This window comes from Poecilia reticulata, linkage group LG2 (genome assembly GCF_000633615.1).
Source record: "Poecilia reticulata strain Guanapo linkage group LG2, Guppy_female_1.0+MT, whole genome shotgun sequence".
Lineage (NCBI taxonomy): Eukaryota > Metazoa > Chordata > Actinopteri > Cyprinodontiformes > Poeciliidae > Poecilia > Poecilia reticulata.
The window spans coordinates 23,916,721-23,936,909 of record NC_024332.1 but is presented as its reverse complement, the minus strand read 5'-3'; the positions used below and the strand labels follow the sequence as shown (position 1 = coordinate 23,936,909).

The 20,189-nt window shown below is 39.1% G+C and overlaps 1 protein-coding gene across 2 annotated transcripts in view; it reads left to right on the top strand.

The window, feature by feature from the left end:
• The window catches only part of f5 (coagulation factor V), a 20,553-nt gene extending 747 nt beyond the window's left edge, over window positions 1-19,806 (top strand). Inside the window, exons 2-25 of one of the 2 annotated variants that reach the window (XM_008437406.2) lie at window positions 2,510-2,592; window positions 3,784-3,906; window positions 5,803-6,015; window positions 6,104-6,265; window positions 7,397-7,618; window positions 7,704-7,869; window positions 8,757-8,937; window positions 9,124-9,220; window positions 9,313-9,518; window positions 10,113-10,260; window positions 10,473-10,685; window positions 10,784-12,986; window positions 13,088-13,256; window positions 14,309-14,545; window positions 14,957-15,173; window positions 15,312-15,491; window positions 15,567-15,683; window positions 16,554-16,625; window positions 16,708-16,793; window positions 17,248-17,403; window positions 17,490-17,634; window positions 18,630-18,781; window positions 19,041-19,223; window positions 19,331-19,806. In XM_008437406.2, the coding sequence (XP_008435628.1) occupies window positions 2,510-2,592; window positions 3,784-3,906; window positions 5,803-6,015; window positions 6,104-6,265; window positions 7,397-7,618; window positions 7,704-7,869; window positions 8,757-8,937; window positions 9,124-9,220; window positions 9,313-9,518; window positions 10,113-10,260; window positions 10,473-10,685; window positions 10,784-12,986; window positions 13,088-13,256; window positions 14,309-14,545; window positions 14,957-15,173; window positions 15,312-15,491; window positions 15,567-15,683; window positions 16,554-16,625; window positions 16,708-16,793; window positions 17,248-17,403; window positions 17,490-17,634; window positions 18,630-18,781; window positions 19,041-19,223; window positions 19,331-19,477 (5,878 nt within the window). In that variant the 3' untranslated portion in view covers window positions 19,478-19,806. The remainder of the gene's footprint in view (window positions 1-2,509; window positions 2,593-3,783; window positions 3,907-5,802; window positions 6,016-6,103; window positions 6,266-7,396; window positions 7,619-7,703; window positions 7,870-8,756; window positions 8,938-9,123; window positions 9,221-9,312; window positions 9,519-10,112; window positions 10,261-10,472; window positions 10,686-10,783; window positions 12,987-13,087; window positions 13,257-14,308; window positions 14,546-14,956; window positions 15,174-15,311; window positions 15,492-15,566; window positions 15,684-16,553; window positions 16,626-16,707; window positions 16,794-17,247; window positions 17,404-17,489; window positions 17,635-18,629; window positions 18,782-19,040; window positions 19,224-19,330) is intronic. The other variant, XM_008437415.2, reaches the window with a different exon arrangement.
• Window positions 19,807-20,189: the final 383 nt, after the last annotated feature.

Here is a 20,189-nt window from a genome sequence, read left to right as displayed (position 1 = left end):
ATAATAATAATAATAATAATAATAATAATAATAATAATAATTCCCTTTGAACAGATAACACAACACAAAGTATGTCAGGGTACCAATGTTTGATCAGGGAGTGGAAGCAAAAGAGTTTGAAAAGTGACAAGTTTTTCTTGTCAAAAATGGGAAAAAAAATTCCAGAAAAAAAATAGGAAATTTCAAAAGTCAAAAAATGTAGAGCTTTGAAACTCTTTTTGGCTTTTGGAAGACAGAAATGTCCAAAATTTTTCCCCTCAAAATTTCTGAGTTTTTAAAAAAAATCTTTTTAAATAAAAAATTGTCAACATTTCACAATTAGAAATGTTCTTGTTCTTTTCCTGAGGATTTTTGAGACTACTCCCAAAATTTCAGAATAGTTTGGCAGAAATTTACTCCTATTTTTTTTTATATATATATTTATGATGGCCCTAATATTCCATTGTATTACACAAATTTATCAGTTACCATCTAAATTTTTGATTAAAAGAAGTTATTTTGTATCAAACAGATCCAGGAAAAAAGGGAAAAATAAAGTAGTGCGTTTTTGTTACACGTCTCAGCTCATAGTGGACGATTGTAACAAATTATGTTTTGTCTTTCTTCTTCTGATGTGTTTCTGCTTCCTCTTTGGTCTTGGTGGAGCCTGTAACGATGGACAGCGTCAGTGAGAGAAAAAAAAGGACAACCGCCATCTTCTTCCCCAAACTGTCTTTTTTTTATTACAAATTCTTGAAATCATAAAATCATTAACATTTCCTAGCACAATCACATTCCTGTGTCCCTGCTGCCACCAAACAACCACACAGCCTTCACCTCAGTAAACAGTATCAACTCCCACCAATCAACCCAGAGCCCACAGATGTACATTAAAAAAAAACATTTCTCAAATAAGAGGACTAATTATGTTAAATAATCCAACATGGACATGTTATAATGAACAACCATTAAGCTCTAATGGGTTTCGAATAACTACTGACCGTACAGTTTAATTGTTTACACAGCAAGGGAGAAAAAGTAACGTCTATAATAATAATAATAATAATAATAATAATAATAATAATAATAATAATAATAATAATAATAATTCCCTTTGAACAGATAACACAACACAACGTATGTCAGGGTGGAACGGAGCTAAAAGATACATGTAGCGATATTCAGAACGGACCGTTATGTGACCGTTGTAGCCAAAATGTAGCTAACTGTGATCCTAACAAATCACTTTTTTTATTTTTTTTTTTTAAATGTTTGAGCACATCTCTGTATGAAATTACAAATCAGATCCAAATTAACTTGTCACTCCACATTTTTGGACGGGGGTATAACAGCGTCAGTGAGAGAAAAAAAGGACGACCGCCATCTTCTTCCCCAAACTCTGTCTGCAGAGCAAGGGGCGGGGCTCCTCACTTCCGGTCTCCTGGTGAGACGTTGGTTACTTTTTTTTTTCTTTCTTTTTTTTATTTAACAGGGTATTTTGGTCAATTTATGTGTAAAAAAAACATATATAATAAATTGCAATACTATTAATTTATGTGGTGGCTTATATTCTTAAACAGATTTTCTGGACTATCAACAAGTGATAATTAAATTCTCCCACATATGGTGTATCACATTTTGCATTTCTGCAGTTTCGCAAATCATTTGGTAATTTCAAGGCATGAAAGCGCAAATGGGAGAGGAAGATAATACATTATACATATTGCAAATCAGACATACAATATAATTATGTATGCATAAAGTTAGTTTCAGGAAGTACTTCCAACTTCAGCTGTGTAATAAGATGGTATTGCCATGAAATTATCAACATAAGTGTAATTTCCTGTTAGCACAATGTGTAATGTTACAGGAGGAACTGACCTCTAAGTAAATTGTGGTAATTTGGTAATGATCAAATTTATTGCCACATAATAATTTGGTACATAGGTTCTAGCGTACCTAGCACTTATTGTTATTGAAAATATCTAATTGCTGTATTTTTACTGTCAAACTATAACACCACTGTCATAGAATATACATGTCAAACGTAACATGGATGATATTGATGTTCAGGATAGTGTATTAGACAAGTATTTAATATTTCAAATGCCTGTGAAAGGAAAGTTATTTAAATAAAAAAGGAAAGCACAGAAACGCAACCTATATCTGCAAAGTTGAATTTGCAGATGCACGTGGTATGACTTCCTGAACAACATGCTTCAGACAAAGTGGAGATGTTTGACCAAAACCCACACACGATCTTCAAGATTTCAGCTAAAAGTGATTCTGCAGGCCGTTGACTGTTTCATCAAATCACACACATGCTTTACTTGTGTGAAACCAGACAGTAATTTTGCATTTGGTGTCACATGACCGTCATCACAGCCTGTGTTGACCACACAGATCTAAATACTAACTCATTTCCTTTACTTTTGAGGCGGAGTTGTTTGTTTTTACCATGACTAAACGAGGAGATTCCCTTCCTGCTGGCTTGCTGATTGATGTTTTGTATTTTCCCACCATTCCTCAGGCAGGATCCCACCTACAAGAAAGTGGTTTTTCGGGAATATGACGAAACCTTCAGCCAGGCTAAGACTCATCCGCCCTGGTTAGGTGAGTGCGGTTGGAGGTAAACACGCCAATGGCCAGGCCCTGATCATGTAGAAACTCTGCCTCAAAAGTTGATTCCCACAGCAGAAATATATATATTTTTAAACAATTTTCCATAGAAGGAGGGCATCAAATCATCCTGGTACTCCTACGACCATCTGGTACCAGGCTGGGAACAAATATTTATTTTTAAATATTGCTTTTTATTTTGTTTTTTGGTCAAACTTAAATGTTTTAGGTCATCCAATTTTTTTTTATATCAGATGGAAAAGATTTTCAAAAGCCATTTTTTCAATTATTAAAGCTGCAGTGTGTAACTTTTATAATCGATATTTAATAATATAGATTTAACAATATTTAATAATATAGATTTATTAAATATTTGTTGAAAGTGTCACTATGATGTGACAGTATGACATGGTGCAGATAATCTAAAAAAAAAAAGAGAAAAGAAGAGCTTCTCTGCCTTTACCCAGTTCTAACTACAAACAACCAATCAGAGTCAAGAGGCGGGTCTTAGTGCTGATAACCATGGCCATGTGTGTGCAGCTCACAAATGTTAGGTCTAGCTAGCATAGCCACTGATGATGATGATGGTAAACAGTTTTCCTGTAACGCTGAGTTGTTTCTCAACCATTAGCACATTTAGCACCACGTTCACGAGGTTGACTGACAGAATTAAGGCCCGCCTCCTGGCTCTGATTGGTTGATTTGGACTGGGGACCGTGTATTACTTCAGACAGCAATAGTAGCTCAGGGAGGAGGAGGAGGTTGATCTTTTCACAGATTATTTCACAGAATAAACTGTCACAACATAGTGACATTTTCAAAAATATGTTTAAAACTTTTTCTTTTTAATAAAATGACATTCTGCAGGCTTACTCTTTAAAAAAAATTTTTTGTTATTATAGAAAATGTGTCTAAACTGTTTTTTTGTTGATGAACTGAGGACAAAAAAAAATGCTCTCTGGATTGTGAAGCTTGCAGACTTCTGGTCTGTGATGATGAAAAAAATAAAATAGAGAACTCACTTTCAACACTGTTCCACCACAGTATTTAATAATTACCCAGAAAGCATGAGAGGGGTCCCAAACTTGCCCCCGGTGTGTTTTCACGTTGCGTCAAATCCCAGAACTGCTCGCACACAAGTCCAAATAAAGAAACTGGATCCTGTGCCTCTGCCTCTCTCTGCAGGTCTGCTGGGGCCCACGCTGAGGGCCGAGGAGGGGGAGACCATTGTCGTCACTTTCAGAAACATGGCTTACGGCGCGTACAGCATCCACCCACACGGAGTGGCTTATGGCAAGCAGTCAGAGGGTGAGTGGGGCATTAACCAAGTGTCCCAACTGAGGGGACCAACCCTGAACGCCACACACTGTATTAGGGTCGCTGTTAGACCCTTCATCGCTCACGCAGCGTTGACCAATACAGCAAACAAAACTGTTTGTCTTCTTCTAACATATTAACCAGGACAGGCAGGTTATCAAGGCAGACGGTTCTGAAGTCCAACAGGAAGAAGACCTGAAGCCTTTGGAAATCACTGTCCACAATGCAAAAACACAAAATATTACCAAATGTTTGTGGTCCAGGTTGTAGTGCAAATGTCTGAGTCCACTTGAAATAAGACTTAACTGACTTACAAGAAACTTTTCAGCAAGAAATAGGAGATTGTTATAAATCAATAATTCCTTAATATTGATGGAAAAAGGACTTGTTTAATGGGAAGATAATTTTACTTACACAATAAAAATATGTGTTGTTTTGCTTGTTTGGACAATAAAAGTGAAATAACAAGACATGTTATTAATTTCACTTAATTATTATTTCATTTAATAATTGGTAGATTATTAAGTGACATCATGTCTGAATAAAACTAATATTTTTTCATCAATATTAAGGAATTATTGACTTAAATAACAGTGACTTGTTAGTTTTGTCTTATTTCAAGTATACTAAGATGTTTGCAACAGAAATTAGATTTTGTGTTTTTGCAGTGCGTGTTCTTACGCATGGGAAGACAGCTGAGACAAATAGTTTATTTTAGGAAATTAAGAAATTCAGGTGATGCTTAATGTCAAATTAATTCCTCTGTGATTAAACTGAATCCACAGAGGAAATGTTAATTAAAGAACTGTTTACAGGAAGGAGTTTATTTCCTCTTCATTCGTTTTAAGGAATTTCAGAGTTGGTCAATAATCTACTGAGGAGTTTGCACACCACAGGGATGTTATGCATCTCACTGCTGACCATTTAGGTTAGCAGCTGTGTGTCAGTCCTCTCATCACTGACATAAACATCCTACTCATAACTGTTCCTTTTTTCCAGGCAGGATATGAAACCCAGCTGCAAGGACTTTAGAAAACAGTCCTGGGTTCACAAGTTTGAATTTACTGCAGATTTTCTCTGACCTAAACTTGGTCAATGTTGTACAGGAGCAAATATTTATATCACGGTCCTCAAAATTCTAACATCCCAGGTTTTTGTCATGTTAAAAAAAAAAAAAGTGGCAAAAACACAAAATCTTACCAAGTCTTTTTGGTTTGTTTCTGGTGCAAATGTCTTTGAAGACTTGGAATAAAACTAATCTAACTTCTATGTTAGATATGGAAGCTTCTTTCAAGCAAATGATTTCTTAGTATTGGTGAAAAAATAAACAATAGTTTCACTGTTTAACTTAAAACAAGACATTTTTCTCATGTTATGAGTGAAATAATCTGGCCTTATCATCAAAATTAAGGAATTATTGACTTTAAGCAAGCTGCTATATCTTGCTGAGAAGTTACTTGTGGGCTAGTTTATGTGTTTTTGAGACAATGACCAATTATTTCAAAAATATTTTTCAAAAAATAATATGGTATTTAAATCCCGTTCATGGTCTTAATCTACAAAATGTCGGGCAGGATTTATGCCAACGGAAAACTATTCTGTAGCTACTTGAGCATCACAGTGCATTTTGAGATCAGGGGTAATTCAGAAGTTTGACATTAGCTTGTTTTATCCAAACCCAGCCGTGGAAAGTTTCTAACTGCTCAGGTTGAGGTGAAGTTCAATGATTCGGATCTAGTCCTCCAAGCAGAAGATGTACAGTATGTATGGCCATCTCTGGTTTGAAATCCTCACCTTTACTCTAAACTAGCTAAGCTAGCTCTGAAGCTAGCTTCGACATAGAAATTAGCATGTAAGTGAAAGAAAAGGGCTTTTTTCCCCCCACAGGAGCCAACTACTTTGACAACACATCACAGAAGGAAAAAGAGGACGACATCGTGCAGCCTAATGGTGAACATGTTTACACCTGGGAGGTGACGCCAGACGTTTCCCCGCTGCCCGATGATCCCGACTGTCTCACCTACACCTACATCTCCCACCAAAACGTGGTGCAGGACTACAACTCTGGCCTCATCGGTGCTTTGCTCGTCTGCAAGAACGGTCAGTGTTGTGTGTTGATAACTTCTTTCTGTTTTGTGAGAATTAAAGATTGGATTTAATGTCTCTTTGGTCTTCCTACTGGTTAAAGGCACCTTGGACGAATCGGGACAGCAGAACGGCATCCACAAGGAGTTTGTGTTTCTCTTTGGGGTCTTTGACGAGAAACAAAGTTTGTACACTCCAAGTGGACGCTCTTCAGATGACCACGTCAAATACACTATCAACGGATACACATGGGGATCCTTGCCTGGTTAGTGTATTGGGTCATTGTAGCAACTTTTGGATTGAGGGCGCACTTACATTTGGTATATACTAACTAGGAACTGATATCAAGTCGGTATCAATGTCAGATTGATTCTAGCTAAGCAACTAAGACTGATACATTAGTTTCAGATTCCCTCTTGAAATTGTATTTTATTTTTGTACAGCTCTACCTCAAAAAAGATTTTGTTTTGAAATTCACGCTGTTTTACTATTGTTTCTTTTTATCATGTTGATATGTTATTAAAGTATTTCACAGGCCCTTGTCGTCCAAATTCTATCCAATGGTTTAACCGAATAATTCAAAGGAAAACCCACAGAAACAATGTGTCAGTATATCAAACTAAAATAATCAAAGTGTCGGTATCGGCGATACCTGTATGCCTCCAGTAAACCTTTGTTATCATCCCTGAGTTGAGACACTAATGTCATTCTGTGGCAGCCTGACTTAGCTGGTAGACAAAGTATTCTAAAGTATACAGTGTTAGCTTAAAAAGGCAGTATCTTCTTTACTTTAAAGAAGCAAACTTAAAACAAATGTTTACACGTATTTGATAAAACTGTCAGCATGTCCCGACAGTATGAGACAGATCGTTTGTGAAAAAATCGATCTCCTCCCTGAGCTACAACTGTCATTTGTAGAAATACTCCCCTCCCAATCAAAAGCAACCAATCAGAGCAAGGAGGGTTTTAGTGCTGCCAATAATCCTGATTACTTGCTACTATTTGTGCTAAAGGTGGATAAACAACTCACATTACAGGAAAACCATTTATCTGCAGTCATTGGTGGCTACACTAGCTAGCAGGCTATTAGGAACAAAGCTATAGTAGAGTGAAGTAGAGGGTGGGATGAGCGAGGGTGATTGACAGCAGTAAGTCCTGCCTTTTGGCTCTGATTGTTTGTTTCTAAATAGCACTGAATGCAGAGTAGCTCGATTTTCTTCACAGAATATGTATCATACCACACCCTCACCACATAATGCAGAGACAGATATACTGTAGTGTAATGTTGATGATATTTATGAAATTCAGAATAACTGCTACAATCTGTTGTTCAATGAGTGAAAAATATCTTGTTTTGGCTCAATTCTAATTAAAACTTTAATGTTTTTGCTCCAAGATGTAAGTATATGTGCCCACGCCCCTGTGAGCCTGCACCTGGTGGGCATGAGCTCAGAACCCGAGGTCTTCTCAGTTCACATGAACGGCCAGGTCCTGACGCACAGCGGCCACAAAGTGTCGTCAGTGGGGCTGATCAGCGGCTCCTCCGCCACCGCCAGCCTGGTTTCTGCCTACGCAGGCCGCTGGCTGCTCTCCTCCTTCACCACCAAGCACATGGAAGGTGGGTGGACCTGAACATTTAAACCAACAGAGGTACCATTTTCTTTCCCGCCGAAACAACTTGAATGCGTCTGATCGGTTTGCAGCTGGCATGCACGGCTTTGTGGACGTGAGGAAGTGTGAAGAGTTTAAGGAACCCGTGAGAAAGATGACAACCTACCAGCGACGACACAGCAATGAGTGGAAGTATTATATTGCTGCGGAAGAAATAGTCTGGGACTATTCAAAGGACAGCAACAAACACATTGATCAGTGAGCAACTTTATTTTGACGTATAGATTGTCAACATTGTAACCGACAATGGGAGTTTAACTTCAGTGCATCGGGGTTTAAATAAAACGTCACTGTTTTCACCACATTGGAAGGCTTTAGAGCGTCACTGGTGTATTTAAAGGGGCAGTATTATGCAAAATCAACCTTTTTGAGCTTTACATATGTTCTAATGTTATCAAAAACATACATGTGGTGTTGCCTTGATTCTTTCATGCATGTTTGAAAATCATTTAATGTCCCGTGGCAACCATTCAGCTGCGCAAAACAATGGGTGGACCGAGCGCCGCCATCAAGACGCAGCTGCAGTTTCCAAGTTTCCGAGCTTCCGCCTCACAGAGCAGCCCTCCCCTGCTCTGCTCCTTCAGACTAGCCAGCAGCAATTAGCAAACACCTGATGGAACTGAGCTCATTATAGCAGCTACTTCTCAGTGCAACGCTGGTAAAAACGTTGTTAAAGGGTTAATAGAGGAGCCATGTTGTGATGACTTCCTGAAGGCGGAGTTTCAGAAAGAGCAGCAGTTTTTAAAGAGACAGAGGCTCAATTTCAAGTCGTTAAATTAGGAAGTCAAATTTCTTTTATGTTATATTTGATATATATTATTTTTTATCACAAGTGACGTTAACATAGTTACTTGATTTTGTTCTAAAATGATATTATGTGGCTTAAAAACACGTAATGCTGCCCCTTCAAAGTCATGTCGCAGAATTTCAATCTGGTTTAAATCTGGTCTATGATTTAAACTCAAGTTGACTTGGTGTTATTATAGGAGGATAAATGGGGTCAGTTATCATTCCCCACAAAGACATGAAACATGAAAACTCGCTATCTCAGAGCTGCACTAAACATGAGTTTTCTCTCTGTTTAGAGACTACAAGCTCCAGTACCTGACACAGTCGGCACGCCGTATCGGAGCAAAGTACAAGAAGGCGGTGTACACTCACTACAAAAATGAATCATTCACTGAAAAGGTGGCAAATGAGCACAGGAAGAATGAGCTGGGCATCTTGGGTCCAGTGATCAGAGCGCAAATCCGAGACATCATCACAGTAAGACTGTAACAGAGCGGAAAACCTTAGACTTAGGAAATAGAACGTATAAGGATAAACGCCAAAGCCAAACACTTACATTCCTAAATTTGGTGCTGGCACAATTTTAAACAGAATAGCAGGAACTGTGTGATCATTTTTGCCAGATTAGATTGTGGCTTGATGCACTTTTTTCCTCTTTCACAGATTGTTTTTAAGAATTTGGCCTCGAGGCCTTACAGTATCTACCCACACGGCCTGACTGTAGAAAAGTCAGAGGAGGGAGTCAGCTATCCAGAAGGAGGTATAGACTATTCCCCAGATACGACATCAAACAAAACATAAGAGATTTTAAATACGTGAAGTGACGGAGTTGCTTGCAACATAATCAACCAGGAAACCAGAGCCATGCCGTTCAGCCAGGTGAAACGCGCACCTACGTGTGGAAGGTTCTGGAGGAGAACGAGCCTCTGGATGGAGACTCCCGGTGCCTGACGCGGATGTATCACAGCGCCGTGAACACGACGCGGGACATTGCGTCAGGCCTGATAGGACCCATGCTCATCTGCAAGAGTCAATCCCTTGACGTCAGGAACGTACAGGTCAGGACCAGGGTCATGATCGTTGTGGGTTTTTCATTAAAGTTTAGTTTTATTTGGATGTGACTCTTTGTCTAATTCAGCTTTAATTAGTTTTTGGAGTGTGTTGGTTACTTTTTATTATTAATTAAATATTATTTTCTATTTTAGTTTAGTTTTTATTAGTCATAGCAGTACGTTTAGTTTGTTTTTGTACTTTTGTTAATTTTTAGGTGCAGAATTCAGAAAGGTCAAAGTGTTATATGTATGCATCCATTTGGTAATGACTACCCAACAGAAGATACCATTTTCAAAAAAACATTTTTTATTATTGTTAACTATTATAACTTTGTTCAGGTTATGCTATTTCCTGTTTGGTTTATTAATCTAGCTCCAAATTACATCCGAAGCGTTCTCGGGGCTTTAAGGAACTAATAGTTACAATCATTTTCAAAATTTTGGTTCAACTGGATTTTTCAACTGAGGAATCCTTCAGTTACATCATCTAAAGAAAAACGTGCAGAAGAAAAGACCTTTAACATATTCATAACCCAGTGACATGTTCTTCAAAGATGAGCTAAGAAGTAACTTAGAAAAAACTTCCCTTTGTTTTTGCAGCTGAGAGCAGACAAGGAACAGCATGCTGTGTTTTCAGTATTCGATGAGAACAAGAGCTGGTATCTGGACGAAAACATTCGCCGTTGCTATGATCAATCCAAAGTCAACAAAGCCGACCCAGACTTTTATAAGTCCAATGTCATGCACAGTGAGTCTTACTGTTACCACAATACAGTTAGCAGCACCGATCTTGATAATGGTATCGATGAAAAGGAGATAAAGTCATCATTAAAAACATTCCTTTTAGCCCAATGTAATATTTACCTGTATCAACACGTACTCTTTAATTGTAGGGACTTCTTGTGTATTTCTTCCAGCTGTTTCTCAGACATCTGATTTCCATCTTCTTTCAACTTACAGCAATAAATGGTTATGTGTTTGAGAGTGGCCCTGATTTGGGCTTCTGCAACGGTGAGGTTCCAACGTGGCATGTGTCCAGCCTTGGAGCACAGGACTACATTCAGACAGCTACTTTCTATGGCCATTCGTTCGAGCTGAATCACAGAACTGAAGACATTCTCAGCCTCTATCCAATGACTGGAGAGACCATCAAGATAACCATGGACAACAAAGGTGACAACAGCCAACTACAAAGTCACTTTTTTTATCTCTTTGTTTTATTCGTAAAACTTGTTTACCAAACATTTGTATTTGTATTTGTCTCACAACAGGTGTCTGGCTTTTGGCATCGTTGAATACTCACGAAACAACAAAGGGAATGCGTGTGAAGTTTCAAGATGTTGAGTGCTACCGTGAATTTCAATATGAGTATGAGGACAATGACAAGAACGTAGTTGATGAATTTACTCAGTGGAAGCCCCCAACTTTTGAGGATATCGAAAAAGAAAAGGAGAAATCAAAAGCTGTACCCACAGAACCAGTGGTGGTCGATGACTACACGGACATGTTTGCGGATGAATTAGGTCTGCGGTCGCTGAGGAACCAGTCCAGTAACTCAGATATGGAGATACTGGACTTGAGTTTAGTTGACTATGATGATCTTGATATTGCTCCTACGGTCGGCGATGCTAATCCTAATGTAAAGGACACAAAGAATAAAACTGAGTTCTTTTCAAATCAGACTACAATGAATGATACTCAGTGGAAATATGTAGACAACCAAAATGTTACAGAACCTAACTTGCACAACAGCAGCATTAGTAAACATGCAACAGCTGTACAGAAGAATAGGATTCAGTCATTCCTTGACTATGACACAACTGTTCTCAACAGCGACAGTGATTCACTGAGCAATCAAAGCACAGCAAACACCAACAGAACTGGTTCTGTAGTTGCAGGCAGTCCAAATAATGCTAGTATTACAGTTGCTGGGACAATGAACTCAACACTTCTCAATGGTACAGGTTCAACAGTTCATGGGAATGTCTCTGCCAACAGTGTCAACTTTTCCACTTCATCCAAACAACCCACCTCTATCACTATGGGGGAACTACAGACAGACAGTCAACCCACAGGGAAACAAGAGTCCACCAATCAAACCATGCCAGTACAATCACAAGACACAACTAATCTTACTACATTACCAATAAATACCAAAGATAGAACAACAGAATCAAATTCATCTGGCAGTAGCAACATCTCTATGGACATATTCTTTCCCAATGAAACTGAGGTGCAACTCACTCGGGGCGATGTGTTCTTTTACAAAGGGCACGCGTCTGACACCGACGTAGACTCAACCAGAAGTCACTGGTTTCAACAGACTTCAACAGTTGAGGATGACCGTAACACGTCAACTGATATGCCACCCGTTGGAATAAACCAATCACTGTCCCTTTTAGGACTTGATGATAAGGAAGCTGACAACAGCAGCATGGTCAAAGATAACCTCACCAGTCTTGAGTTGGTGGAGACCACGGGAAACAATGACGTAAACACTTCAAACATGACTTTGCAGCAAGAGCTTGAATTACGAATGAATGCCACTGAAGGTGTGAGTGTTTCTGCCAATCCCAGCCTTGGCAATGCAACCCATCTTTTAAACGTAGATCAGCTATCACAAAACGGTACAGTGAACATCTCCAAATCAAGTTCAGCAGGGAGGAGCTCCGAGAAAGGACTTCTTCCTGGGGAGTTGTCCAATACTTCTTCAATGGAAAGTTTCTCTAACGAGACTATAGGTTCATCCAAACATTCTCTTTCTGGTGGTTCAGTGAAGCTGCTCAGTTCTGATGAGTTTGGTTCTTCAGAAAGTAGTGAGGAAATATTTATCTATGTTAAAGAAAACAAATCCGAGGCAATCAAAACTGTCTCCTTGAGCCCACAAGGCCACAACTGGACTTATGACGGAACTCACTCCACGGTACCTGAGGAGATTCCTGATCACATGAAAAAATACTTTGAGAACAAAGCACTACGAACAACTCCACCTCCCAGAAAGTACAAAAAAGTGAACCTCAGACAAATACCCAAGAAAGGTGAAGGCATGAAAACAAGGAGGAGGAAGGTGTACAAGCCTCAGGCCAGGAGTGGTTTGCCCTTTTCCCCACGAGGATTTAATCCAGGGTTGACCCCCCGTGGGGCAAGGCCCAATGCACCACAGCCTGTCACCAAGGAGGAGGAGTTGATTAACTCCCCCATAGTCATTGCTTTGCCCCGACCTGATTTCAGTGACTATCAGCTGTATGTCCCTGTAGATGAACCAGAGCAACCTGATATAAGTGAACAAGATGTAACACAAAATGAGTATGAGTATGTGTCGTTCAAAGACCCCTACAGCAGCCATGAGGACATTAAGAATTTCAACCTGGATGAAACTACTAAACACTACTTAAAGTTATCAGGTCCTGATGTCAAGACATACTTTATTGCTGCAGAAGAAGTTGAATGGGACTATGCTGGCTATGGACAGAGGTAAACTCAAATAAGAACATGGAGGACGCATTTTTGGGGAAGGGGAAGATTTAAAAAAAAAAAAGTACTTAGTTCATGTGATGTTTGTTTTATTACCACAGGAGACACGATAAGTCACAGCAAAACATGCTAGAGACCAAATTCACCAAAGCTGTTTTCCGAGGTTACCTGGATGCGAGCTTCAGCACTCCTGATCTCCGCGGGGAGATGGATGAGCATCTAGGCATCCTTGGGCCTGTTATCAAAGCTGAGGTTGGACAAAGCATCATGGTAAGTTAGCTGCTCTCAGAAGGATTTTGAATTTTATTCTTCATTTGACTGCTTTTTCACTTATATACATGCATGATTCAAATTTAGAGATAATAAACTGACCGAACAAGAGTAAAAGTAAGCGACGTGTACAGTGCCACCCTTCAAGATTCAGATCAAAACAATTTTATTATCAAAAACCTTTTGACAAAAGTTCTTAATTGGAAAGAAGTTGTTTAATATTAAGAATTATAGTCTACTTAAGAGTTATAGTTTACTACAGTTTTCACAGTGTTTGTTAGTAGCAGTTCAAAAGTTGATATAGTGGGGGATATCCACTGTCCTGTTCCTGCTCCTTGTGGAAAAGGTGGGAAGCAGAAGGAGAGTTACATAGTTCAAATTAGTCCTAAGTTAATTAATATTATCTTAAGACTAAACTAAGAACATCCATTAAGCCTTCAGAACAACCAATTCACAATGCAAACCAGAAGTGAAGATAAAATGTTATTTTGGGAAATAAATGTTTTATTACTTTGCAGAGAAAAGCTACGTTTTGGAATGCTGGAGCACAGGATTACCATTAGCATCTAAATTTTACCTTCAGGACTTTATTATCCCCTCTAAAAATGCTTATAATAGCTATTTTAATAGTTCAAGCACACACAAAAAATAAATTTAATAATGAGCACAGTGTAGAAGGTAACGTCTCCTATCATCCTTATCGTTTCTCTTGGCGTTACAGTCAATCACCATTAACAAAAACAAAGGGGGTTACACCTGGATTACCTACCTGCTTTTCATACACCAGTGAATGGTGCAGTATTTCAACTTCCCAAGCAGCATTTTCTGTCAAATATTTTAGATATGCTCTAAGAACAAATTTAATAGGCAAATTTTATACGCATAATTTGGAATTACATTCCACCGAAAAAAAGAAGAAGAGGGGGGTCCATTGTACTAATGGCTAAGTAAAGAAAACTGTCTTTTTGCTGTAACTGAGTAAACAAACATACAATAACTGGTAGATTGTGACCTTTCTATGATAAAATCAATCATTGTCTCTTGTTTTATAGATTGTCTTCAAGAACAACGCCAACCGTCCATACTCCCTACACCCCAATGGGGTTTCCTATACAAAGCAGTTTGAGGGTCTGTCCTACGAGGACGGCTCCAAGTACTGGTATAAATATGACAACGAAGTTCAACCCAACACCACCTACACATACATATGGAAAATCAGTCCTATGGTTGGGCCATCTCCGGATGAGTCTGAGTGTCGGACCTGGGCGTACTACTCTGGTGTTAATCCCGTAAGTAGTTGCGGTTTACCAGAGGAACCTTCATCACGTCCCCTACATAGCCAGTGATAAACAAGAGGAGCTTCTTGCCTGATTTAAACCCCTTCGTAGCTTTTCCCTGACCTGTCTGCTGTGTTTCTTGGTTCTCTAATGTTTGCTGACAAAACTCTTAGGCCTAAAACAGATCAATTGTAGCGATGTGTCGATATGTGTGCCATTGAGCACTCATCAAACTTTCATTTGGAAGCAAATGTTATAATATTATTCGAGTCAATAATATTTCTAACTCTCAAAATCCCAATAGAAAACATTGTGGTTTGTGGTTAGATAGTTGCACCAGCAAAAAATAAGGAAAAGTTCAAGAGGTACGCAGACTTCGCAACACACTGTATAAATAATGTGTTTCTAAAACATTTCTTGCAGGAAAAGGACATTAACTCTGGCTTAATTGGTCCTTTGCTGGTGTGTCGAGAGGGCACTCTGAAGAACAAGCCACTCAACACGAGGGAGTTTGTGCTGCTTTTCATGACCTTTGATGAGTCTCAGAGCTGGTACCACAATAAAAACCAGGAGGTCATGCAAAGAAAGTACCGAAAACGAGTTTGGGATGACTACGACATGGAGAACCTCAAGTTCCACTGTAACAATCCATGACCTTTTTGTCTTGCTCAAACCGTATCAATTCATTTCAGAAGAGGATGATATGACAAGATGGTTGAAAGATATTTTAGAGCCTGGAGGAACCAATTGTCTGCTTTGTCTGTGTTTTTTTATGTAGCCATTAATGGAATAATATATAGCCTTAAGGGCCTGAGGATGTACACCAACCAGCTTGTGCGGTGGCACCTGATCAACATGGGTTCCCCCAAAGACGTTCACAGCGTTTACTTCCATGGGCAGACGTTCAAATACGTGAAGACCAAGAGCTACAGACAGTCTGTGTTTCCCCTGCTGCCTGGTGAGAAACAGATTAGCTCCTCTATCTGTTCATACATCCATGTTGTGTTTGTAACACACTGCTGGATTTTTGCAGGGAGCTTTGCAACTCTGGAGATGCATCCATCCAAACCTGGGCTGTGGCAGCTGGAGACGGAAGTTGGTCTGAACCAAAAGAAGGGGATGCAGACGCTCTTCTTGGTTATAGATAATGGTGAGTACAGCTGTGCATAGTCGTATATTGTACATTTATCATGAGACTAAAAAACTGGCAATGACAAGTAGTTTACATTTTGGGTAGAATGACCTACACAATTATTACTCTTGCTGGTAAAGATACATACAAAAGCCCTAAAATCAGTGAGTGTGGAGACCAATGTTTTTGACTCACAGGTCAGAATAGTTGAAATTCAAAGTATATTTTTTTAACTTTTTTAAATATAGAATTTAAAACATTCCATATTTTTAAATAGAAAATGCAAGAAGGGTTATATTTAGATTTTTTAATTTGTATCTACTCATACACAAGGGTGATAGTCAGCACTAATACCCAGTGATTGGTTGTTTCTGACAGAGGTGTGTTCATGTAGATGACAGCAGGTTCATAGGGAGAAGGCAAAGGAACTATTTTTTCACAGATTATCTGTGTTATATTACAATGTCATGACGTATTGACAGTTTTATCAAATATGTAAAAACCATATTTTTTTTAAGTTACACAGCTTTAAATTTGATCAATTGTAGAATTTTGATCAATTCCTTTTGTTAAACACAATTATTCCATATATGAGTTTTGTTTAAATTTAAAATCTAGATTTTTTTAAAAAAAAAAAAAAAAAAAAAAAGAAAAGAAAGAAGTGTTATTATGCTTTTGGAATAAAATACAAATTTATTGTGAAGTGGGTTTTTCACATATTTTTTTATAAGGGTGCTTACTAGTTGTAAATTTAGCAAAGAAATTGTTCATCTTTTTAAAAAAGTCCATCCAACAACAATTTTTGGGGTTGAAAAACTTTTTTTTCCTTAAGCAATTATCTTACATTGATGTGTTGTATTTTAGCCATGATATTTTTTTATATTTAAGATTGCTACCATCCAATGGGTCTTGAGTTGGGCAGCGTGAAAAATGACCAGATCACAGCCAGCAGTTCCAGAGGTAGTCATACCCCTCCTGATATTCTGTTCCAGCCAGCCACTTTGAAAATGATATGAATACAAATATCTGTCCACATATTAAGGATACTGGGCGCCCCATCTTGCCAGGCTAAATAACTGGGGTCAATACAATGCATGGAGCACAGACAAGAAAGGCAACTGGATTCAGGTAGGAGTTCTATATTTTTCAGTCTATACATTTTCGTTCTGCTTGTGCTGTATTCAGTTTGTTTTGGAAGTCAGAACTTGGAACTAGACAGGAAAGACTTTCTGAATGGTGGGATTTACCTTGGCGCTATTGTGTACTATTAGCAATACGAGCCAATAACAATATTTTTCAGGCTATTTTTTGTATTTAAACACAAAAGGAACACATCCAAAGATACATATTTTACTTTGGCTTTAACCAGTTTAATGAGATAAAAACTGTCAGAAAGACATTCCTGTGGAAGCTGCCATATTGGATACAAAAATCTGGATTTCTCAGTTAGCTCAACTTTTCCAGTGTTCAAGGGGTATTCCTATTGGTTTCCCTAACAGGAACTAGGAATATCTAACGTTTTAAGTACAAAAAGAAAGCACTCAATCTACTTAATCTATTACATGTGGACCTCCGCTATAAGGTGGACTTCAAGCGGCCAGTTGTGATCAGCCAGGTGGCCACACAAGGAGCCTGGGAGAAGTTCCATCCCCAGTATGCCACAAATTTCTCCATCTCGTACAGCAACGACCGCCGCAAGTGGATCTTTTACAAAGGCGACAGCAGAGAATTCTGGAAGGTAGGGAAGTTTGAATCATTCACTTTCAGAATGGACACACGCATGATCACTTGTTTATGCCCCCGTGTTTGTCCTTGTGTACTCAGACGTTTCAAGGAAACGAGGAAGCCTCTCAGACAAAGAGAAACACCTTCTTTCCTCCTTTGATTGGACAGTTCATTAGGCTCCACCCTATCACCTGGTACAATGCGGCAACAATCCGCATGGAGTTCTACGGTTGTGAGCTTGACGGTAAGACTTTTGATTAGCAAGTTAATGTGGATGAAAGTCAAAGAGACACTAGTTTGGTTTGCTGTGTGTTTGGTGTAATCTCCAACAGTTGGACTCAGGAACCCAAATCTTTTTTTTATTTGGTGGCTTCACATTTCCAATGCCTACAATGTCCAAACAGGCCCTGTCGCCCAGTTGACCACTGTTCTTTTCTTGGACCACTTTTGATAAGACACCCACAACTGTAGACCAGGAACAGGAATACCCAACAAAGAGGGTCACGTTGGAGATGCTGTGATCCGGGATTCAAACCATCACAATCAGATGTTTGTTAAACCTACACTTGCTAATTTTTCCTGCTTCTAGTTTTTTGTGGACAAAAAAAACACAAAAAACAAAAAAAAACAATGACTTGCTCTCTGGTTTATGCCACTCAGAACAGGTGTCATGATGAAAAGATAAGTGCTACTTGTTTTACTTTTCAGTAGTCATAATGTAATGCCTGATTGGAGTGTTTTATAACACAACTATCTACATCATATCTGAGATAGGCATGTTAGGGTTCAGGTACATATGAAGAAAAATTGGTTCTGTTTTTAATTACAAAATGGTGCATATCATCATACAGCATTAGCTTCACTGGTCTGCAGTTACAGCAATAATTACACTGATTCCAGATTGTTGGACAGAACCGCCAATCAAATCACTATGACAGTAGGTGAAGCTCTCCTTGGTTTTACTGTAGCCCCAGGACTTTTACAAAGTATTGGTATAAAGTTGTGTATTTCATAAAGATTGTTGAGGATCAATACAGCTTTTGGAAATATATACGCACAGCACTTTTCATAAAAGCATGATTCAGTGCAAGCTACTTTGAGTAATCCGAAAGGGAAAAAAAAAACAACAGAAAGAAAAAGGAAAGGTAATCAATAGTCGATTTCCCCTTGAACTCCACGATCAGCTACATGCTGACCTAGTGGCTAAAGCATTGAAATATTATGCTTGTCTGTGTTCAGGCTGCTCCGTGCCTTTGGGGATGGAGAGCGGGCTGATAGAGGACAGACGCATCACAGCCAGCTCTGAGGAATCCAGGTGGTACGTTGGAAACTGGAAAGCCTCTCTCGGTCGCCTCAACAAGCAGGGCTCCATCAACGCATGGAGAGCTAAGGTAGTAATCACTGGAGACATTTCAGCTCTGGAGGAATTTTGACAAACATCTATTATTTTCCTTCCACCTCTACACTTCTTCATGTTGGTCTTTTGAATAGAGTGCCAATAAAACACACTGAAATCACTTGTTGTCATGTGACAAAATGGAAAAACTTCCAATAAAAATTTTTCTAATTCTGAATAGACGTAAATTGGGTAAAACCTTGGGAAATATGTCAACTATTTCACAAAGTGTCCTTGTGCTGTGTTTTATTCAGAATAATGACATGCACCAGTGGCTCCAGGTGGAACTGCCTCGCATTAAGAAGATCACAGGCATCATAACACAGGGAGCCAAGTCTATGATGAAGGAGATGTATGTCAGCAAGTATGCCCTGCAGTACAGTGACAATGGGATACACTGGACCTACTACATGGACAATGATGATGTAACTGTAAAGGTGAGCCGATGTAGAGAGCACAAGTATGTTTTCTCGTACTGAAGCTTTTCTTGATGTTGAAAGACGTTCTTTCTTTCTCTCTCTCTCTGTCTATTTCATTCATCTAGATGTTTGATGGAAACACAAACAACAGCGACCACGTGAGGAACTACATCTATCCTCCCATCTTCACTCGCTTTATCCGAGTCGTCCCCAAAAGCTGGTCGAACTCCATCACCATGAGACTAGAGCTTCTAGGCTGCGACTTTGAGTGACAGATGCTTGCGAAAACAAAGGAAAAACTGAATAAATGTCTAGAATGTTGAGGCAGACATGCAGAATTATTACCAACCCTGGAAAATGTTACAGTTATGTCCCTTTACAACCACTGACGTAATTTATTGGGATCTCATACCAACACCAAGATGTTTGTCATCATCAGATCATCCATCCATCTTCTATACACCCTTGTCCCTTGGTGGGGTTGGGGGGGTGCTGGTGCCCATCTCACGTTCCGGGCGAGTGGCGCGGTCACCCTGGACAGGTCACCAGTCTGTTGCAGGGCAACACAGAGACACACAGGACAAACAACCATGCACACACACACACACACACACACACACACACACCTAGGGGCAATTTAGACAGATCAATTAACCTGACAGTCATGTTTTTGGACTGTGGGAGGAAACTGGAGTACCCGGAGAAAACCCACGCAGGCACAGGGAGAACATTCAAACTCCATGCAGAAAGACCCCAGGCCGGGAATCGAACCCAGAACCTTCTTGCTGCAAGGCAACAGCTCTACCAACTGCGCCACTGTGCAGCCCATCATCAGATTATAAGATTGAAAATAATAAATGGTTTTTATATTTATTTGCATCTGTATCCAGCATTTAATATGAAATGTCCTTGTTGCAGTGAAATAAGAAAAAAGTTTGTAGGAAAAAAAAACAAGTTAATCTTCCCAGATGTAACAAGGTAGAT